General features: G+C 40.9%; 1 protein-coding gene across 1 annotated transcript; it reads right to left on the bottom strand.

The window, feature by feature from the left end:
• Positions 1 to 540: 540 nt before the first annotated feature.
• PWP1 (PWP1 homolog, endonuclein) lies at positions 541 to 21,925 on the bottom strand. The gene is made up of 15 exons (XM_076338975.1): positions 21,820 to 21,925; positions 21,675 to 21,733; positions 18,571 to 18,725; positions 18,042 to 18,127; positions 15,562 to 15,658; positions 13,295 to 13,405; positions 12,415 to 12,545; positions 10,965 to 11,038; positions 8,685 to 8,781; positions 7,724 to 7,785; positions 5,820 to 5,931; positions 4,690 to 4,780; positions 3,708 to 3,829; positions 3,134 to 3,239; positions 541 to 2,396 (listed from the first exon to the last, which is right to left on the bottom strand). Exons 1-15 carry the CDS (start codon positions 21,883 to 21,885, stop codon positions 2,281 to 2,283), a joined length of 1,485 nt encoding a protein of 494 aa, XP_076195090.1. The 5' UTR covers positions 21,886 to 21,925; the 3' UTR covers positions 541 to 2,280.
• Between the last annotated feature and the right edge of the window lie 670 nt (positions 21,926 to 22,595).

Below are 22,595 nucleotides of genomic sequence, written 5' to 3' on the forward strand. Positions count from 1 at the left end.
TTACACATAGTGAAAAAAGGTTTCCTATTTCTGATAATGATGCTAAGAGAAATAACACCACTTTTTCATCATCTGCCTCTCCCAAGCTTTCCTGGGACAAGGTAGGGGTAGGAAGCACCTCCATGAACAGGCGCAGCTAAGAACTTGTCTTTAGACCTTGTAGATTTGCTGTGTGGCTCCTCTGGCTGTGCTGTAAAAGAACAGTAAGCCGAGCTCTGTTCTCTGACGAGGTAGTTGGAGGTTCACACATGAAAGAGGCTCCAGTTCTTGCCCTAAATGGCCTAAGTTCTGCTGTACCTCTCCCTGTATGCTCTCTTTCCTAGAGAGCTCCCTGGGTTCTTCAAACCTGAAAATGCACAATGCTTGCCCTCCGAGATCAGTGTGTGAATAAAAAGCTCCAGAAAGACAGGCTGCGGGATTTTGTGTAGTCAAGGGAAAGATGTGTTGCTTGCAGTAACGCAATTTCTTCCTAAAACAAAAAGCAACTTCTAGAGCTACAGTGCCAATTAATACCAGAGATAACAGAAATTACTACCCTCAAAGAGCTTAACATGAAGCATTTATTTAAAATGAAAGCTTTGAAAAACTTGCAGCTTTTCAGTGGAGAGCACTTAAACAGAGGTGGTTCTGGTGCTTTCACCTTCTCAAGCTTCACAAAAGCAGTTGTTCATTTGTTGTCCACACATTGTTCACTCTTGCTCGGCACAGAAAGGATTGAGGCAGGAATCCCAACACATCCAAAATATTCTTGGTTCCTGCAGAGCCACGCTAAACAGCTGCCACCAGACTAGAAACAGCTGAATCGGACTGAGAAGCAGCCACTTAACTTCAAGGGATGGGAAGGAAACCTACAGCCCTGCCTTTCCCCCATTTCCTCACCAGAATGAGTTACAGCGAGCTAGGGTGAAAAGCAGTGGTAAGGTCTTGTCAACCACATGCACCGTCACTATGGCTGCTTCGATACCAGTTGCTTTGTAAATCTAGCCTTAAATTAAGGATAAATTATCTATTTACACTTGTCATTTCATTCAGCTTTTGTTTATTTATTACACAACTGTTGTCTGAAGTATTTTTCCTTATGCCTCTAGAAGATATTTACCTTCTTTGCAGTATTCAACGAATGGTAGCAGCAGGACGCTTTTCTAGTGACTGTTTCATTTTATATATCAACTTTACACATAGTAGCCCAGTACGTGGAGAGGGAAACACTTCACAGGAGGGTAAGAGTATCATTTAACTTCTGGCCAGGGATAAGGCACTTGGGTGTTCATTTTAAATGTGAGGAAATTGATTGAGTCACATTCCTTGACTAGGTTCCTGATGCTGTAAACGAAGTGGTTAAGTCAGTGGTTAGGCTGATACTCAAAACGTTCCTCTGTGCCTTCAGGTTTCAGGCAGAAATGCCTGGGAGGAGTTAAGAACGTGAGTACGTAACATGGACAGCTTTCACCACTGACAGTGACCAGCTAAGATCCCTACCCTCGCTTTGTGTCCTGACAGCCTCTCATCCTCTTCTGAGTAGTAGCTCCTTATTTCTGTTCAGATGCTCTTTATATATATTACTTTTGGAGCTTGAAGAAAAACCCAATACACAGGCATCATCAATAAGCTTCAGGTGCTGTGGAACCAGGGAAAAGAAACCCTTGATCTTGATGGAATACAGCTGAGATATTTCTGGTTTGATACTGGTGATCTGAGATGTTACAAATACATCTCAAGATGTCATACTCAGGGACTCCAACTTACCGCCCAGGAAATACTCTTAAGACTTAAAAAAGTTACATAGAACTTCTAGAATCTGTATTAGAAATCTGTAAATCTAGCCTTAAATTAAGGATAAATTATCTATTTACACTTGTCATTTCATTCAGCTTTTGTTTATTTATTACACAACTGTTGTCTGAAGTATTTTCCTTATGCCTTTAGAAGATATTTACCTTCTTTGCAGTATTCAACGAACTTCTGGTAGCAGCAGGATGCTTTTCTAGTGACTGTTTCATTTTATGTATCAACTTTACACATAGTAGCCCCTGTTTCAGGGATCATAATCTCAGGCAAAAGCAAGTGATTAAATCTTTCAAAGCCAGTAAGAGAGGCAGGAACTTAGAACTCCTGACTTAGAGCTTAACCACATCACCGTGTTTCTTTGTCTGAGATGAAGCAGCCTGCAGATTGCAAGACACTAGAGCCATTTCTATGGACTCTCACCAAACGGGGATTTGTAGAATGCACATTAGTTGTAGTCCCATTAATTACTTTGATTTTGTGAGGTTTGGTCCATCATGATTCCATTGCTGTCTCCGAATCGTTACTGCTACTGCCGGCCATGGAGCTGCAAGCCACAGAGTTGGCACTAGCCAGAACAAGTCTCTCTCTGTTTCCAAAAACTTCATTCACTGCAACACAGATAGGGGATTGCTTACATGTTACTGTTCCAGAGACAAGAGTAGTACAGCAGGTACAGCATGGTGAACATCACGGAATGGAAATCCTAACCTGGTGCAGTTTTAAAGCTCTCCCCCTTACCCTGAGTAGGGAGTTGAAGCTTACATGTCAGAACAATCTCCTGCATGTGATACTTAAATTACAAGTCCTGTTATTTCTCCCCCAGAGCATCTCTAGAGGTTTCCCTGTGCATAATTCCTGTACCCAAGTACTGTGAAATGGATGAGTTCTGTAGAGCAAATCATTAAGTTTAAATAATTTATTTCTGGTTTTAGTCTCTCTGGTTTCCACCAAGCTCTTAAAAGCCTTCTGCAAAAATTCATGCCATTTAGTTACACGTAGCTACGACAACCAATCAAAACCAGTCCTCACTTTTATTCCTACAGGTATTCAAGAATGTGATACTTGATTACACCAGGAACATTAAGAAAAAAGTAAAACATAGATATTATAAGAAATCAGGTCTTGTACTTCAGCTACAAGAAAATAAATCGTGTGGCAAACAGTTCTCCAAGTTAGAAAAAACCCACATTTTTTGAAGCTGAAAACATGAACACATATGCAGTCTTGGGGTATTTAAAAATATTAACCTACAGTCTCTTTCAGAGCCACAATACATTACTGAATATACAAATACACCCTGGGGGCAAGGGGAGAACCACAAGATTCAAAGAAATGAGAACGCTACCTGCAGAAATCTTGCTTATATCCCAAACACGCAGCCCTTCTCGCTCTCCTCCAAAGGCAAAAACAAACGGGAAGTCAGGGCAGCAAGCTGCACAGAAGAGAACACCCTGGGAGGGAGGCAGAAAGAGGAGGATTTTTTTAAAAAATACCATCCTAAAGTGAATTTGTCATCCAAAAATACCTTCACCAAGCAAGTTTTAACAAACGTAAGCTCTATAAGTTTCCTGAAACTTACTTTGCAAAGACATAAAATTAAAGTCAAGAGCTGCTAATTGCAAACAGTAAATCACATCTTTGTCTTGAACCTGGCAGGTACACATTGGAGTACCTATAGTTCTACTCCGAACATTGTGTCTGGTATTCAGTCTGAGGCTTTGAAGCAGTCTGCCAGTTACATGTTGAATTGAACACTGCACTGTAATGAGCATGATTTACCCAGAATACACAGATGTGATTTTTTTTTTCCTAAAAGATGTTACATTATGTAAAACAAGATTCAAATTAGACAAAAAAGAACAAGCAGACATAGTTTATATATAAACCTTCTTGGAATCAAGAAATGAATATTACTCTACCATTTTCATATTCCTGGAATGGATTAAACTTGGTCTGTCTCCCAGGATATCCCAAATTTTCACGTATTTGTCAGCAGATGATGTCACAAGGCACCCTTTGATCTGACTGCTCAGTTGTAACCCTGGAAGATTAAGAGTGCAGCAGTGTGAGAGCACCAGGTAACCACTATTTCACAGAGATGAGGATACATTTTGAAGTGAAATCATGAGAACAAACCTAATACTCTCCTCACACCGAACTCTGTTCCAGCACAAAGGAGCAAAAAGTTAATGGAAGTTGCATGCTGCCACTGCTCCCTGTAGTGAGAGCAAACTGACTTCAGGTAGGCCTACTGTCTCTTAATCCAACAACAGTAACAGTGCAAAGATGCTATCGTTCTGCTTCTTACTTCACATAATCTGGCTTCCCCAGGTAGTTTTCGTCATTCGTTTGCCAAAGACCATCTTTTTTGCTATCCAAGACGATGGGGCATATTCATACGATCTCATTTTAGACACCTAATCAGGTGCTTCAAGTTGCCATTTAGAAGTTCCTACACTGATCAAATAACTAAAGTAGCCTAAAGGAGGCAGTGTGAAAACCTTCCCATGTGCCATACCTAAATCATCTCCAGAGTGAACGTCAGTATAAAACAATTACGGGTAGAGGAGGTAAACATTATAGTTCATAATCCTGGACCAGACTGCATAGTTTTTGTTCTTTCTCACCCAAAAAACACAGGGAGTGTGTCCCAAGTGAACAGATCTGCTTTGACATGCTTATTCATGATACTCACCGAGAAAAGTTCACTGTTGTTAAAATACTTTGCTTACAATGGCTTCTCAGCGGAGATTCGTTTCATGCGCCAGCTACCCACAATTAGTATGCACAACTCTTATTTGTTAAGCAAGGAATCACTACCACCTCAGTCGTATCGGTTAAAGACATCTTCCAGATGTGCCTCGCCACTGGGGACAAATCCAACACACACACACAATTTACCTGACACCTCTTCATCGTGAGCTTTCAGAGTGAACAGTGGCTTATCAGAACGAGCATCCAGACAGTACACAAAGCCATCCTCTGTGCTTGCCTAAGGAAACCACAACATTTTAAAAACAAACAGCCGTAGTCACTCATTTGGAAAAAAGTTCCTGTGAAATAATACCCACCCTCTGTTAAATCCCTGTGATTTGAGGCAGACGCACACTGCTTCTCGGTAGGGCATATTACACAGTGTACACTGTTCTGCATCCCCAAAGTCAGACTCCATCCAGCTGGTGCCCGAGCTATTCTACGTACCTAAACTATGCTGCAGGGACTTAAATGGAAGTCTCAATCCTATTCAAATTTCTTAAATGGTATTTTGAAGATAGTTGCACTACTAAGCTTGGCTTTCTCGTTAGGCAATGAAATACAGAGCCTTTAGTCTCTTAACTGTCAGTTCAAACTTTTTGGAGCCATCCTGTGGCTGCGTAATAGCCCTGTGCAAAGCTAAGTGTGATTACACTGAAAGGGATCTACATCATAAACCCAACAGAACTGAGCAGCTGCTTTTGTTGGCTGTATACACAAAGCAAGGGAGAACTAGACAGCCATTGAGATAATAAAGAAGATTTGTTTTTAAACTCTGTTTAAAAGTTTTATTATAAAAATCTTGACAAAACCAAGGCATTTTTACTCTATACCAGATAGGAGGACAGTGCCCTCTAGCGCTGATTTGAAACACTGAATTAATATCAGGATCTTAGTTCTAATTAGCTACCTCTCAGCTGCAATTGCCTCATTACATGAAACACAACAGCAACTATGCAAAGGAAAATATATCCCAGCCACTGAACACTATAACAACATGGCAAAGAAGCCACCTCTGGAGTGAAAACGCATCAGCATCAATTGCTTTTCTACTGTCATAATGAAGATACCAAATAAGTAGCTGGTCTCGATATACTTGTTGAAAAAAAACTACATAAAACCACTCTCCCACACACTGCGTTTTTAAAATAAGCAACACCAACAGTCCAACTGTCCATCAGGTCCATTATATGATTCAGAAACATCATGAACTCAAAAATACAGGTTAAATGAAATGGCAACAGTCAACAGACCAAAATAGAAGAGCATGTACTCACTAAGAAATTACAAGGTGAAAAATGATTCCAGGTTACTCTCTCAACCTGACCGCTAAACCGCCACATTCGATGGTTATCTTGTGGGTTTCTGCAATCGTACAGCACAGCTGATCTATGGGAAAAAGAGATAGGAAATTAAGAAAAAAAAAAAAAAAATCATGGCAGAATACTTCATGAAGTTTGTTTTACCACTGGCATCTACAGAAGGTCCACGTAAAACTACAATTCAAAAATTAAAATGAAAACAACTTCACTATTTAGTCTTCCAACTCAATAACAGATGAAAATTTCTCAGATAAGCACAAGCTTTTTCCGTATGCTTCAAAGTTTCCTCTTGGTTACAAACAGCCATTCTATTTAAGCAAACAGAGCTCAAATTTGCTCAATACATAAGATACTTATCATACGGGAGACCATAATTATGCAAATACATCACTTAATTATGAACAGACTTCAGTAAAGTCAAGTAATGACTGTTCAAAATAATGCACTGATTAGGAAATCAATTTGTGATACATTTTCAAATATGCTTTAATAAAAAAAATTAATCTTTACAAGTGGTTAGGGAAATGCTACTCCAAAAAGGAGAAAGAGCAGATGGGAGTTAGTGGGTCCTTTGGGATTCTTTACAGGCTTGTGCTCAGCCCAGTGGCGGCAGAATCTGTCCCAACTCAAAAAGCTCCTGGATGCAAATGCAAGAAAGGAGTGATGATGTCTCTCTCGCAACATCTCACCACAATTTACATCCACAGAGTAACCCACTCCCACTCTATCCTATAGTTAAAGCCAAAGAAATGTGATCTAGGTTTCTCAGCTCTTTTACCAGGCATTTTACAACAACAGTTTTAGTACATATGCAGTTTTTAACAGTCTGACTTTCAGGTTATGAAGGCATCTGCCAATATTCATTGAATAGCCTGTGGTCCTGGGAAGCTTTACAGGAAAAGTCCACAAAGGCAGTCAGTAGCCTTTATAGACAGTTTATAGACAGTACACTGGTTTACAGGTGTCTGTGGGATCAAAGGGCTAGCTAAAAAGGGATCGAGAAGCCGGTCTCAGTATTTGGACTTTTTTCTTATTTTTGCAGAAGGAAGTCGAGGAGGAGGAAAGTGGACAGAAGCAGCTTCCTATCAACAATTAAAGGTTTTTCTCCGACCCCTTTACTTAAGCGGGTGTAGCAAGAGCATAATACAAGCCAGAGAACATAAAGGCTTGGCTAAAGATTGACAAGTCTTCAAATACTTTAACACAAGCACGAAGTCTTAAAAGCAGAATAAAGAAACTGATATAAAAAATCATGGTTATAGAACAAAATTTAAAAGTTACTCCTAGGAGATGGGAGAGCAGAGGGGAAGTTTTTTGGCTGGCCGGGCTTATAAAAACTAGCAGTTACAGAGCTAGTCCAGGTGTGCAGACACAAACCATGTCACAGCATCTCCAGGCCGCAATCACAGGAGATAGCCTGTTAAACTTTGGCTATGGCATGCCTATCAATAGAGGCTGTAGGGAGCGGACTGGGATTTTTAAAGTCCCTCATGCCCCCACCCTGGTCTTACAGTTTGGCAAAACCTTGACAAGTTTTCACAGGAAGGACCAGTGACACATTCCCAATGCAGAAAATGCCATAAGGCCAAACTAAGAAATAAATTCCGTTTGGAGCAGACACCTGGCACAGAAAATGTCAGTCCAGACGGTTAAAGTATTTGGCTAGTCCTGAGAAAGAGGTAAGGAAAACTACATTTTGGCCACATACAAACCTGGCTACCTTACTGGAAAAAAAATAATAGCATTACTCAAATTCGGTACAGTCATAAGCAAATGAAAACATGAGGGAAATTAACGGGTTTAATTCAATACTAATACCCTCCCTATGTGTAACATTTGAAAATATTACCCTGACATACTTATCATAAGATCCAGAAATAAGGGTCTGAGTTTCAAATGGATGAAATTGCACTGTCTGGACCTAAATAACAGAAGATTTTATTTTAAAAAATAAGCGTTGAGAGATAACACACATATACAGAACTTTCTTTGAACAAACAGAGCACAACCCCCCTCCCCAAAAGCAGCACATTCCCCCCCCCGCAAATCCCCTCCTATTAAACTTGTTGATACTCAGATTTCTCATAAAACAGTGCAAGAGATGCATATTATTTTTATTTCAAACACCCCCACCCAGTGGAAACACGATATTTTCCAATATAATTTAACTGAACAGAACCACATGCCCCCTTTCTGCCCTAGATATTAAAAAAAATAAGCCGGAGGCAGTAAAAGAATAGCTGCTTCCAGTTTGGGGAAAAATGCAGATGTTAGCAAAAAACGAAAATCAAGGGTTTGCCAAGGGCAGTGACTTTGTTAACAGCAAAATAAAGTTATAGCTATTAATAACTAATTTTCACATTTTAATTACTATGAGATTAATTTATTTCTGAAGTACCCATCACTATGGTATTTTAGTATCATTTATCTTAAACTTTTCTTACCCAGAACAAACTAACCGACACTTGTTGTTTCCTTAAGAGAGAGTTACAGTTTGACCTGTGCTCAGAGATCTATTTTTTTTAGCTTATACCAGCACTATTAGATTCCCAACCATCAGGGCTTTCACACAAAAGGCATTTTAAAAACTGCTGTAAATTTTTGCAAACTTTCTAAAGGATAAGCTAAATAACATTTTTAAAAGCAAATACAGTGTCGTTCACCAAAGCAACTAATTGAGAAATTTAAAGAATTCTGCACAGTTGTTAGAAAATTACAGAATTGTTGTTCTAAGCATTCGCTACCAAGCAGCTCATGAAAAACTGCAGTTATTTTTTCTCTGTATTTTACAGTGGAAGAAACACAGCAATTATTACATACCTTGTCTGTATGTAGCATCAGGCTGGCTGCTGGCTTACCCACAGACATATCCCACAGAATCACAGTACTGTCAGCAGACGCACTTGCTAAAACATTCCTGATAATGGATCAAAAAGTAAGTTTTAAAAATCTTTATACAGATACAAACAAATAATGGTCAAAAATCCAAAATACATACAGAGCCTGATTCTGAGATCAAGTACACTCTGGCCTATAGACCATAACCTCAAGCCTGAGGGATAACTCCCTGAAGATAATTCTAAGTTGCAAGTAAAGACTACAAACAGGCTATATTACATTATATTAGTACAACACTTAAAATAATAATTGACAGTCTTGCTTCCACTTCCCCACACACACCACTTAAAATGTCATTTACTGGAAGATTTCTAGAACAAAACACAGCAAGAAAGGCTTTTAAGCACTTCCTTTCCTTTGACATTAAGACAGTATTTTTAAACATTACTTTTGCAATTTAGTTTTATTTGCATACGCATACAGCCAAGAGCCAGACAAACCCGTTTTTAAAATATTTTGCTCTCCAATATCTGAGTGTTTATATAACTACTGAAGACCCAACACTGTACATCCTTCACAGAATGCTGAAAGGAACCGCTAACATTATAGTCAGTTTACAGACCCTACATTTCAACTTAAATTTGACCAATTGTGTTAAAGCAATAAACACACAGTTTAGAAGTTTAATCAGAAAAAACTCAAAACATTCCCAAAGGCCTGTCAAATACACAGTACAATTGCTACCATTGCTCTTAAAAACAGATCTATTACCTCAACATGCTGTTTCTGATTGAAACTGCTCCCCCCACAGTTTGTTGGGTTTTTTTTGTTTTTTTTTTTTAATACTAACCAAGTGTTTCTGACTGAAAGAGCTAAGATTCTCCTGGAAACACTGTTGTCCCAAACATTGTTACATGGGGAAGTTAAGAAAATGCATAGTGAAGGCTATGAGAACATTTTACAGTAACATCATTATGACCTACAGGCAGAAAGTTATTTATAGAGAGCTGTCACAGTATGTCTTGCTTAAAAAAAAACAACAACAAAACATTTAAACAAAGCTGCTCCAAGGAGTTCCTTGTTTTGCCCTTAAGCTTCCCACTTCAAGGCTGTTTTTATTTCCTGGAAGATCGACCAGTATCAGAGTTCGTAACTCAGCACATTACAGAATTATGCATTCCAGACACTTAACTCTTGTAGCCGTAATTTTTGTGACTTGTCTCTATATTATCACCAGACAACTGTTTCTAGGTACATGAAAGCTACTCTCTTGTAATACTGATGGAATGATCGCTACCACACTCTGTGCATATGTATAATTTAAGAACAATAGACAACGCACTATAAATTAAGAGTGCAATTTATGTACATTTACTGCATGTCTATGTGGGTGTTTCCTTCTTCAGGATCTAGATAACAAAGCATTGTAAATGAAGGCTTAGACCTGCTCATCAGGAGTATGCGGAGTTGACTATGTGTATCTTCAGAGACATTTATGACAGCAGGGAAAAAAAAAAGAAAAAAAATCAGCCTGTGTCTGACTGGAACAGTTTCAAGGCCCATGCTGAGGATCCTCTGACAGCTGAACTGTTAAAAACCACCTAAGCGATAAAAAACGGCAGCATCTTTATTTCAGTCAGCACATTGTCCTTGACCTCTCCCCCGAGATGGGCCAGCTTCGTGTTGCTTCAATAGCAGCACTTCATTGCTAGTTCATTCAGGCAACAGGGAATTCTCTCTGCCTAGGATAACCCAAAGGTCAGAGTCATTTCTATAACTGTGCTACTAGGGCTTTTACACTCTTTTTTCTGTTCACAGCTCTGGGGCAAAAGCCAGAGGAAAAAAAACCAGCATAGCAAGGACTTCCTTCTATAAATGTACTTCTATCTGTTCAAATGGTGGTTTAGGTCATTGGCAGATTGGCACAGACCAGGGCAGCCCTTCTGCTTCTCCAATTTGTGCGTATGACTTACATGTAGCTGACATAACAAATGGCTTAGACCCACCTTACCCCTGCCCTCATTTGGACAACTTGTGAGTAAAAAGTGATCTGCAGCAATACGTAGGTTTAAAAAAAAAAAATCAAAACTTCTAGTTAAAAAAAAAAGGCGGGGGGGATGTATTTTTGAGAATTGATTCATTTCAGCACGGCTTTCAAGTTCAGTGTTATACTACATAAGATTTTGGATTTGCGTGAAAAATGTATGCCTAATAAAGTATACAAATTTGCAACCATCCATTGTTATTCAAGTATTCTTTTACCTGCTTTGTTTATTCCATGAAAGATCAAGCACAGCATCAGTATGTCCTTTCACTGTCCCTTCTGAAGATAAACTCTGTGTATGCAGATACAACACACTTTTGAAAATCACAGCTTCAATGGAAATCAAGCATTACAACACATTAGTATGAACTCCTTAATCCCTTCACAAACAACTTCATGTTTTAAATTATTCTCACTTGCTGCAACAAGGCTTTTGATAGAACTGTCTTTGCAGTACCTGCACCTCACCTCCTACCCCAGATCTCAGATTGCTCCATTCACAGCTGGTGGGCTTACAGAACTGGTTACTCCCTTCAGGCTAGTAAAAGAAATTTCATTGTCTCCAGCTAATGTGCAGCTTCTTCAGCTTCTTTCTAAACACGCCTGGCAGTTCCCTCTCCCTCCTCCCAATTAGGTCCTTGTAACTGCCAGCTCCTACAAATTCTAATTTAAAATGGTTAAGCTTCAAAGTTTACTGGGACAGCAACTGGAAACCACCCATAAGCCACCCCATTCCTCTTCTGTTCTTAATTCCAGGCTTTAATTATCCATACAGAGAACAATTAGCATTTCAAATTGAGGTAACATTTATGAATGGTATCTTCAACAGCAATTCTGATAACTCAGTGATTTTCAGAAGCAAGTTTCACAGAGCAAATTCCCCTTCCAAGGATATTTTTTCTATCGTTTTTAAAACCAGAAAGTCTGAGAGCTCAAGAAGTAAACCCCCTTCACAATTACACAGAACAGTTCTTTAGCTGACTAACACTGCAGTGCTCCTTTGTTTGGGAAACCAAGTTTAGTTATATACCCAGTGTTCACCCTCCCTATTTACTCCAGGGAGTCTTTTAAGCGCTTCCTGAAGCATCTACTATAAGCAAAATCTAGGAGATTTAAGTTATGTTACCTTCCATACTTGTTTTACATACCAAAGAATTTGGACAAATCATGACAATGCATTCAGGCATACAATGAGGGTCAGATTCATCTCACATAACTTAGCATCCAGCCTAAACCTCAGTCTTCCTCTTTGGCAGTTAAGGTTTTCTCTGCAGTCCACTAAAAGAAACTCAGCCATTCTCTGGGGGTGTCTCTATGCATTCACCTTAGACAATCTCGATGACTAGCTTAGAATATGCTTAAATTTTAGGTAGATAAAGCTAACACAGGCGAATCCTGAGTAAATATATTTTATTAGTGTCAACCTTGTCCTTTATTGCTCAATGCCTTTTCAACTCTTTGAGTCACAGGAAAATACTAATCTTAACCTATCGCAGACGGCCATGACATTATCTTCTGCAACCTGTCTAAGCACCATCCTTCAACATGACAGATGGAACTAAACCAGATTATCTATGATTTTTTCAGTGTAGGAAAAAAGTAATAACGACGTTATCCGTGCTCTAAGTTTCCTCCGTCCAACCAGATAAACCATTTTGCAATACTTACTTTCTTTCCTTTCTTTTTCTTCTTTTTCTCTTTCTGGCCTCCAAGAGAAAAGACTGGTTCTAAGGATTCTACTATATCAAGGTCCCAAATGTCAATAACCGGGGTCATGTTACCCACTGCAACATAATTTCCTACAAGCAGAAACCCAAATGCAACCACATTTACTTAGAGTTATGAAGCAGCATATTTGGCAATGCAGCTGTTGCTTATTTCTTTGATTAAGTAAAACTTATACTTATGTGCTAGAATCTTCTATTTGAACATCTTTGATGATTATAACTGACAAGGAGCAATCTAAAAATATCAACTGACAGCAGATGTTGCCAGAAAAAAATTTACTTGCTCTCCAGTACACTTCCCCTTCAGTACAAGTAACTGTTCAAAGAAGCTATATAAAGTTCCACATGTTTAAGGAAAAAAACCCCAAAAACACATTCCCTGTGCTATGGGAAAAAAATAAAAGTCTGTAAAACACAAGAAAAAGGTTACTAAATACATAAATATATATGTAAATTTTGCTGTGTTTTACAGTTAATCGACTGCATTGACCATAACGATTTTGAACAAAAGCAACCTTTCATTTGCAAATGGAAAATAAAGCAGATTAGAGAAGAGCTTGCTCTGGTCTGCTAATTGACAGTAACTTAATTATTTGTAATAAAACCAGTGTTTTAGTCAAATCACTTGTTATGGCAGCATCACTAAGATGACTGTATCACCAAACCAAAAAAACCCTGATATCCAGTTTTTCCGTCTTAATATCTTGGTTTTATTTCTGTTCATACCCCTGGAAGAAATTATTTAGTGACAACATTACAGTTATATACTTTTCAAGCAAAAATTATTTAACTGGACATTTACGGTATCCTTTACAATTTACCTACTGCACTATCAGGACTAGGATCAAAGTTCAACCACTCCAGACTTAGAGGGTAAGCAGGCAAGATAATATCATGATGTACGTAAAATGAGTTCTCTTCATGATTATAAACTGAAAAAGAATTAAAGATATACAAGACATCAGTGAAGAGGAAAAGCAAGCAACTATAAACAGTTCACTTCTGCAAAAGGCAGATGTGGCAAACACTAAATTGTCAAGGAGATCTAGAATGTAAATTTGCAGTGTGTTCAGAGTTTTAGTGTTGAGGCCAGAGCCTCCAAGTACTAATGTTATACCTCACAGAATTACACAAAACAAACAAACATACTCCTGTGTACTTTAGATAAAGAAGTGACAAGTTCAGCAAAGCTTAGACACTTTATTCCTAGCATACTCTGCTACTTTGTTTGTAAGATCACTTCAAAATAGATGCTCTGTATCCACCACCACCACTTTCGACATTAGGATGCATTAATGAAAGTTTAGACATTCATTTTACAGAATCAGCAATTTTAAAAAAAGAAATAATTCCAGATGCAATCACAGGGGAAATGAAGGTAAAAGACAAACAGTTTTCAAATTAGAGGAAGCTGAAGAAGCCAGATTAAGTTACCTTTAGCGGGTTGTAACTGAGATACAGGAAGAGTTTTGGTAAAGCAACCATATACTAAACACAGCATTCCCTTTAGCCAGCTATTTTTCTCCTTATAATAAAAGAATTTACTAACTGGATAGCAGGTAAAACCCATTAATTATTTTAATAAAATGGTATCATCACAGACACAAAATCACTGTGCCGTTTTTAAGTGCACGTGACAGATGTTCAGATACTAACTGAAGTCTTCAGTTAACTAAGTAGTCTTAGTAATTAACTAAGACAGGGCTACCCAATGTTATCATAGAATCATAGAATCATTAAGGTTGGAAAAGACCTCTAAGATCATCGAGTCCAACCGTCAACCCAACACCACCATGCCCACTAAACCATGTCCCTAAGCGCCTCATCTACACGTCTTTTAAATACCTCCAGGCATGGTGACTCAACCACTTCCCTGGGCAGCCTGTTCCAATGTTTAACCACTCTTTCAGTAAAGAAATTTTTCCTCACGTCCAATCTAAACCTCCCCTGCCGCAACTTGAGGCCATTTCCTCTCGTCCTATCGCTAGTTACTTGGGAGAAGAGACCGACACCCACCTCACTACAACCTCCTTTCAGGTAGTTGTAGAGAGCGATGAGGTCTCCCCTCAGCCTCCTTTTCTCCAGGCTAAACAACCCCAGTTCCCTCAGCCGCTCCTCAGAAGACTTGTTCTCCAGACCCCTCACCAGCCTCATTGCCCTTCTCTGGACACCCTCTAACACCTCGACGTCCTTCTTGTAGTGAGGGGCCCAAAACTGAACACAGTATTCGAGGTGCGGCCTCACCAGTGCTAACCAGTGCAGTTATAAACTGCAGAAGCCTGTGCTATTGTTCTGTAAGTTTATACAGGGAAAACAACACAGTTAATAAAATTTGTAAACACCTCCAGATACAGAAAATGCCAGATGCTGGTATCTGAAGAGATGCCTTCAAACACTTTGGTCTTACTGTTTTCTTAAAACAGAATACTTTGCTTGCAGAAACATGTACCATAGCAGAAGTAGCCAGAAACATTCCCCAAAGAACTGCCATAAGAAAAGATGGTAACTTCAGCACACTCAGTAGTACTCCTTGCTGCAACAGAAAAATCTTTTACACAGTAAAACTAAACCCTTCTCTAGAACAAGTGGTATTCAGACCTTATTAAGGATCACCTCTTCTAAAACTAAGATGAGAAAGGTGCTGATTCTTCTACTCCTAGCAGTGGAAAGCACATTTAAAGAAGAAAGGAGAAAGCAAGGAGAAAAAAAAACCAACAACAAACCACTAGAGGAAGCTTGTATGATATGGAAAGTAAGACTGTTTGGAAGAAAGAGCATATGTTCAGAGAATAAAAATGCTATAGTATTTTCTAAGTGTCATTAAGAATGAAATAAGGAAAGGAAATGCTATACAGACTGATAAAGGGATGCTATCCTCTAAATAACAGTAACTCCACATTAAATACTCTAGTTTTGGAAAGTGGCTAAAGCACCATGACGTAGGAAAGAGGACAAAACACACAGGGCAGATGGGGAGAAAAAAAGCTTTGAAAAAACACCTCCCCGCCTTGTACACAGCCATATGGAACAGGATAGGCAAGACATATTCCCTAAGTTCACTGTAAGGAACAAATCCTATGTTACTTACCATGGACCTCCAAACTACAGTAGTCTTTATCAGCTCTGCCACAAAGGACAAGATTGTCACTGGGCTTAATCAAAAAGTCCTCCTGTTCATATTGATCCTGAACAGCAAAACGGAGAGGACAACAGATGTTAAGCAAAGCACATAAACGCACAAAACTACACATGTTCAAAGGCTGAATCAATAATAACTTCTAACTGTAACTGAAAACACTCAAAACCCAACACCCTGCTGCCCACCCACCTAAAACCATCTTATGGTGGTAAACAGAGAAAGACAGGAACCAGACTCGATCATGGGGAGATTGAATAGTTATTATAAAGACTGAACGACTGTTTACGTAGACCTAGGTGGATTTAGAGAGATGTTTAATTACCAAATATGAAACCCTCTTTTGAGGCTACCATGATGCAGCCCATTGCTGAAAAGAGAATCACCGCCAGGAGCCCACATACATAGCTTATTTCCCTTGTGCTCTCGTGCCTTGAGCATTTATGAAGTGTAACAACTTTTTACACAATAAGCATATTGTAATTGCTGCTCACATCCAGGAAGCAATTCCAAGAGCATTAAAGCATTGCCTACTTTCTGGAAAATATTTCCAGAAAAGTACTGCCTACAGCTATACTGGGCATTCAGCTGTACCAGAACAGATGTAACCTCTCATCTAATTTTCACTGTTACTGAGGAATGGAAGGCATGCAGGGAATTTTCGTTAGTGGAAAACTAAGAACCGTACATAAAAGTCAATAGTCTTACATAAACAGAGTACCATCCTTCAAATATACAACACATACGAGACTTTTTGGACTTCTTGTTGCAAGCTTTTAACTTCTTCTTTATTCACTTCAAGCACCTTTTCAATATTTGAATTCTATTAAGTACTGCAATTCTTTGAATTAATCAACTTAATGCTGCACAGTACTTAGTCGTCAACAGTACCAGTAGTAAACACCAAAAGACAACAAAAAATGCATATTGAAGCACTAAAAAGTATTCCTCAGAATTTGAGGAAAGGACTTGAATGTAGGAAGAAAGGCCTGAGAAAAAGGTGTTCACTTTTTCTATGTCTGGAAGAAAGTTAGCTTTTCTGACACAGAATAAAAGCAGCTCATATTCTCGCTGAATCCCTGTGCGAATACCTCTTTGACTGTAAAAACCACTTTTAAAGCGTTTCTCTCCTCTACTGGTACACAGGAGCAAGAAAAATCATCAACCAGTCAGTGGAACACAGAGAAAACATACAGCGCCCCAAAGTGCACATAGCAAGTGAACTCGTTTTAAAGGTAAGACGTATACCTTCCTCCTTGAGCTTTGTTACAGTATGTGAAGTCACCATAACAACTCCTTGTATGAGACCACACGTTTGACAAAGTCCCCTGACACACAAACTAGACATTGTGGTAGAAGCCTACAGCTACTCTTTTCTTTCAATCTTACTAGCTTTGTAAAGAATCAAAAATAGTATAGAAAGGACAGCACCCCGAAAAATCTCAGAATCTTTATGCTTAGAAGAGGTCTCAAAAATTCATGTACTCCATCGCCCTGCCCCAGATGATCATAGTCTCTCCTAGTTGCTCTCTAGATTACATTGTCTCTTCTCACGCAACCTCACCTTGTAACTGATTTCTGTGCTCTCTCCATGTAAATTAAGTCGATTAAAAGTTGCAATCTATCCTTCTGAACTAAACTGCAGGATATTCTCTAGAATCTCTCCATATCTTTTCTGAAGAGGTACCAAATATCCTAGCTAAGGCAATACCGATGTTAAGTAGAGCAGAAGGATTACCTCACGCCCTGCATGCTGCATTCCTGTTCACCAGAAAAAGACAAACAGGCGGCATAACAGGACAGCGCTGTTGACACAGCTAGCTTGTGTTAGACTGCAGCCAGAGACTTCTTCACCCCCTGCAAAGCTCCTACAAAGCCAGCTCCTGCAAAGACGTTCCCCATCTGATACTTGGTGGAAACTAATACGGGCAGAAACAGTCAACTACACAGTATGCTGTGCACATACGCTTAATAAACAGGGACATATTTCTTCATGCCATACTCCTAATTTGACATGTAGCCTGAGTCCACCTCAGTTTGGTTTCTTCCACAAACTGGTGGAAGGTGTAAGAGTCTTGCAATCTGGGAAGTTTTCTAATTTGGGTCATTAGTGGCCTCAGATACTGAGATTTGTTATTTCTTCAAACATATTCCGGGTCCTAGTAGATAGGTGACAAACCACCTCCACATACAGAACTATGTGGATTAAATAATGAGCCAGTTCACCTTAACATCTGACTTAAACATAAAAAGCACACATAGAGGGGACTGCACAAAGCAACTTCAAAAGAAAAGAGTTCCGTCTGATCAAAAATCTGACACACCTTTGGAAAAGGATGGCAAGCACTTACAGACCCTAAGGCAGTGTGGAAAATTTAACTGATTTTTAAGTTTATACTGTTTAAGATATTTAACATTTTTATAGTACTTACAGTAGTTTTTAGAGTGATGTAAGGATCATGATCATTACTCCCATATACTGCCAGAGCAGCCAAAGAGTCTCCAAGTTTTATATCACCTAGACGGGAATTTCAGAACATTTTTTATACATGTCAATGACAGGTGAAGTTAGAAACTCCTGTACCAATACCTGTATTACCTGTATTGCAAAATATCAGCAGTGGGATAAATGAACTTCCAAGTTCCAAACATAAGAACCTCAGTAAGCTAAATTGCTTAGTGCTTTCAGGGACTTCTGCTGCTCTGCTCCAGCACTACAGCAGGGGGAGTGACAGTCTTTCCAACACTGCTATCGGTTCTAGTGTCAGGGAGGGGGGACACTGAATTGTTTCACTCGCTAAATGACTTCTGAAACTGGGACAAGCAAATACTTAAAAATGTGAATTTCCAGCATTTGAAACATAGCACTGTGTAGTTTTAGGATACTAATGTCGTAAGCGCAACAAGAAGTGAAAAGGTTCTTCACTTACACTGCATATCTGACACTGAAAATTTCCTTACCTGTGTATTCCTCTTCATCATAATTTTCCAAATCATATTCATCAAGTTCATCATCAGACAGGTCTTCATTTTTATGAGAAGACTTAGCTCTGCCAGGAAGGGCTACATTCATGTCATATGCCATCTGGCCTTCATCACTACCATCAGCACCATCCCTGTTTAAAGATACACAACCCTGAGAAACTGTGACAGACATTTAGAATGCTTCCAGGTAATTGCAGTCCAAGGGGACTGCTAACAAGATTTCAGCACACAATCCTGGCTGTTCACATGGGTTTCAAGTCTTTATGCCAATAGTTTGGAAATCCATTCACTCCTTTCCCATCTTTTCCCAAAATACAAGGCACCATTATTCTCAGGCTTCCAGATAAAGTTTTTCATAGAATCATAGAATCGTTTAGGTTGGAAAAGGTCTTTAAGATCATAGAGTCCAACTGTAAACCTAGCACTGCCACGTCCACCACTAAACCATGTCCCTAAGTACCACATCTACACGTCTTTTAAATACCTCCAGGGATGGTGACTCCACCACTTCCCTGGGCAGCCTGTTCCAATGCTTGACGACCCTTTCAGTGAAGAAATTTTTCCTAATATCCAATCTAAACCTCCCCTGGTGCAACTTGAGGCTGTTTCCTCTCGTCCTATCGCTAGTTACTTGGGAGAAGAGACCTACACCCACCTCACTATAACCTCCTTTCAGGTAGTTGTAGAGAGCACTAAGGTCTCCCCTCAGCCTCCTTTTCTCCAGGCTTTATAAACAACCCCAGTTCCCTCAGCTGCTCCTCATAACACTTGTTCTCCAGACCCTTCACCAGCTTCCTTGCCCTTCTCTGGACACACTCCAGCACCTCAATGTCTTTCTTGTAGTGAGGGACCCAAACCTGAACACAGTATTTCAAGTTTCCTTGAAAGTTTTCATGACAAAACGTGGCACAAATTTTGCTTGACAGAGTTAAGCTGTATGTCTAAACCCCTTTCTCTTACCCTTTTTTTTGTGGATACAATGCTCTCAACCTCACTTCTGTGCATTCACATGTGTCCAATTCATTCCTTCCTTTTTCTTTTCCCACCCACAGGCCCTGTCATGTGTGATGACTCTTGCATTTCTTCACGATTTTTAAGACCTTATTTCATCGTATTTCCCATACTTACATTAGAAGAAAAAACAACATAAAATTCATTAGGTAGGGACATACTGTGGATCACTTCTTACAGGGTAAACTATGCAACATCTAGAAAACTCAGAACTTCCGTGGCAACAATTCCGTATGCAAAGAATTCAGTAGAAAGGAGTGTACATTAAACATTGGCTGAGAACCTAAGAGACATCTCAGATGTCTCCATGGAGTGTGCTCCATAGGAACTCATCCCTGCTGAATACACTGTATTTCTGCCCTTCTGCACACAAAATTCCCAGGCAACAATGAGCCCGGACAGTTCGCATAGATACGTTCTAAAGTAAATATCAGAAACCTATTTTTATAATCTATTCAGTAAAATAAACACTTCACATTACCAGTTTTTCCTAGTGTAAAAACTGGTAACAAGATAATTAGAGATTCTAAATCTGAGTCTGATTTGTGATCTTTGCACAGGAAAAAAAGTGACTGATTTTGTAACAAATTCTACAAAGTACCAGATGTTATAAAGAGATCATAACCCCTTTGGTTGTTATGGATGGTCTTTAAATTTCCATGCTGAAGTTTTACAGAATGATTAATTACTAACAAACAGCACCTCAAATCTTTCCATGTTTTTGAAATTGCCAGAGAAAGGAATCCACTCAAAAAACCAAAAGTTCACACGCATAAAGGAGAAACAAGTAACGCCACAGATAACAGAAACATTAAACAGAATTGGTTAAGAAAGTAACATAAAGTAAGAATCTTCCAAACGTTTAAGATGATTTTGGAACCATTAAAAAACAAAACCAGAACAAAACACATTCTGGGACAAAACACTCTGTTCAGCAATAAAGTCACAGATCCATCTAATAGAAATCGGGTGGGTAATATTCACCCAACTATAAAAGCTTTTACTGTGACCTGTTGCATCTGTTCAATCACAGTGGTATAACCACTGTGGTTCAACCACACAGTGGTACAACCACACGCCCTACATAGCTGAAACAGAATCAGAAGCCTAAATCTATGAACAGATCTAACTGAAAAAGGCCAGAAAATGGAATAAGACTTCAATACCTCATCTTTTTCTAGACAAGAGAGAGCCATTTCATTATTGTCTTCCATAGATTATATTTCCTAAATCCGTCACTTCTGTTATTCTTTTCATAAGTGTATCTACCTTTTTCTTAAAAGCAGGGACAAAACTTAACTACGCAACTAAGGGCTTCTAGTGCTGAGTGGAGCGTCACAATGTCTCCCGTTTCATATGTGAACCATAAATACACCCCTGAGCGATGTTTTGTCTTTTTTTCCAAAGCATGAATACCAAGTCATTCTGAGCTCCACTGTGGCCTCCAGACTCGCTTAGATTGTAACGCCTCACCCTCAGCACCCACTTTTTCCACAGTCAGTTTGGGACTTCCATCTCGGTTTGCCACATCTCCAAAGCACCCATGGTTACAAACCCAACTTCTTATTTCCTCACTCTAGGCGGGAACGGCAACTCCAGCGAGGACCGGGCCCCGAGTGGGTCTCTGCAGACCTCCCTTGAAATGCTCAGCTAGTCTGACGGCACACGGCTGCCAACTGAAGAACCGCGTGGGAAGACAACCCTTGTTGTCGTACCCACGACGAAGGCAGGATATACCCCATCCCATGTTTCTCCTTTCGCTCTCCGGACAAACGACCCTCCCGGGACGTCAGGCTGACTTGACACAGTCGCTTCAGCAGGAACTCGTGCTGGCCGGTGCCGATCTCCACTGCTCGCTACTGCTTCCCAGGCCGGGCCTTCAGCGAGCCTCCCCGGCCTGCGGGGCGGGCTGGTGCCCGAGCTCTCCCCGTGCACCCTCCCCTCCACAGCTCTGTCAGCGGCGAGGCCCGGGGGGCTCCAACCCCGTCTCCAGCAGAGCCCGGGAGACGCGAGGCGCCCCGCCCGGCCGCCCCCGCCCCGCCCCGCCCCGCCCCGCGCCCCTGGCTCACCCCAGCCTGTCCTGGGCCTCCTCGATGAGGCGGTTCAGCTCCTCCTCGCAGAGCTGCACCTGCGGGGCGGACACAGAGAGGGGTGAGGCCGGCGGGGGGCGGGCGGGCGGGGGTCCCTCAGCCCAGCCCCAGCCCCCGCCCCCACCTTGTCCGGCGTTTCCTTGGCAACGCCGCAGCGCACCCAGGCGGCGCACGTCACGGGGCAGCTCATGGCGGCGGCGGCGGCGGCGGCACGCGAGCGGTGCGGTACGGTGCGGCCCGAGCAGTGCGGTACGGCACGTGCGAGCAGCTCCGGCGCGCCCCGAGTGACGTGGCTGATGGGGGCTCCGCCTGCAACGGCGGAGAAAAACGGAAGGGGCGGGGACGGAGCCACGTGAGGTCATCTCCGAGCGCCGGGAAAGCCCGGAGGGAGGAGAAGGGCGTGGCTACGGGGGGAAGAGGCGGTTGGCCAACAGCGGGGCGGGGCCTGATGGGGGCGGGGCCTGCAGGGCGGTTAAGGGGAGGTGGGCGGGCAGCCGTTATCCTCTCACGGCCTCGCCGGGTTGACCGGGCTGTTTGCACCTCTGGGTGAAGGGGTGACAAACGCTTGGTTTCTGACTGAACTTGCTGGGAGACCGATTGCCTTCAGCAACGGTTGCTCTGGTTTTCGTGAAATTAATTGCGGAAGGGTGCTTAGTTGCTTCTCTTAATTAGCCTCGGCTGTCACACTTGGTACCCCTGCTATCTTTAGCTGGGGCTGGGACCAGCTAGAGCTCCAAGACCCATTTAGTAACAGACATTAACGCTTCGCCATGTAATAGGTCCTCGTGCAAGCACTCCTCCTGGGTGCTCAGGTGAAGCAACATGCTGCCCCATCTCCAGGCTCTTCAAGTCCTTCGGTTCCCACACTGGATCACAGCTTCCCCTGCTTGTGGGGAGAGG

Source organism: Aptenodytes patagonicus, chromosome 1, assembly GCF_965638725.1.
Source record: "Aptenodytes patagonicus chromosome 1, bAptPat1.pri.cur, whole genome shotgun sequence".
NCBI lineage: Eukaryota > Metazoa > Chordata > Aves > Sphenisciformes > Spheniscidae > Aptenodytes > Aptenodytes patagonicus.

Bases quoted from the DNA above. Each gene is read 5' to 3' on its own strand.
- PWP1 (XM_076338975.1), bottom strand. From the start codon at position 21,885: ATGAGCTGCCCCGTGACGTGCGCCGCCTGGGTGCGCTGCGGCGTTGCC. The intron at 12,546-13,294 runs GTAAATTGTAAA...TTCTGCTTGTAG, and splicing joins TAGTCCTGATAGTGCAGTAG to GAAATTATGTTGCAGTGGGT. The intron at 2,397-3,133 runs GTAGCGTTCTCA...TCTGTGTTGCAG, and splicing joins TATAAGCAAGATTTCTGCAG to TGAATGAAGTTTTTGGAAAC.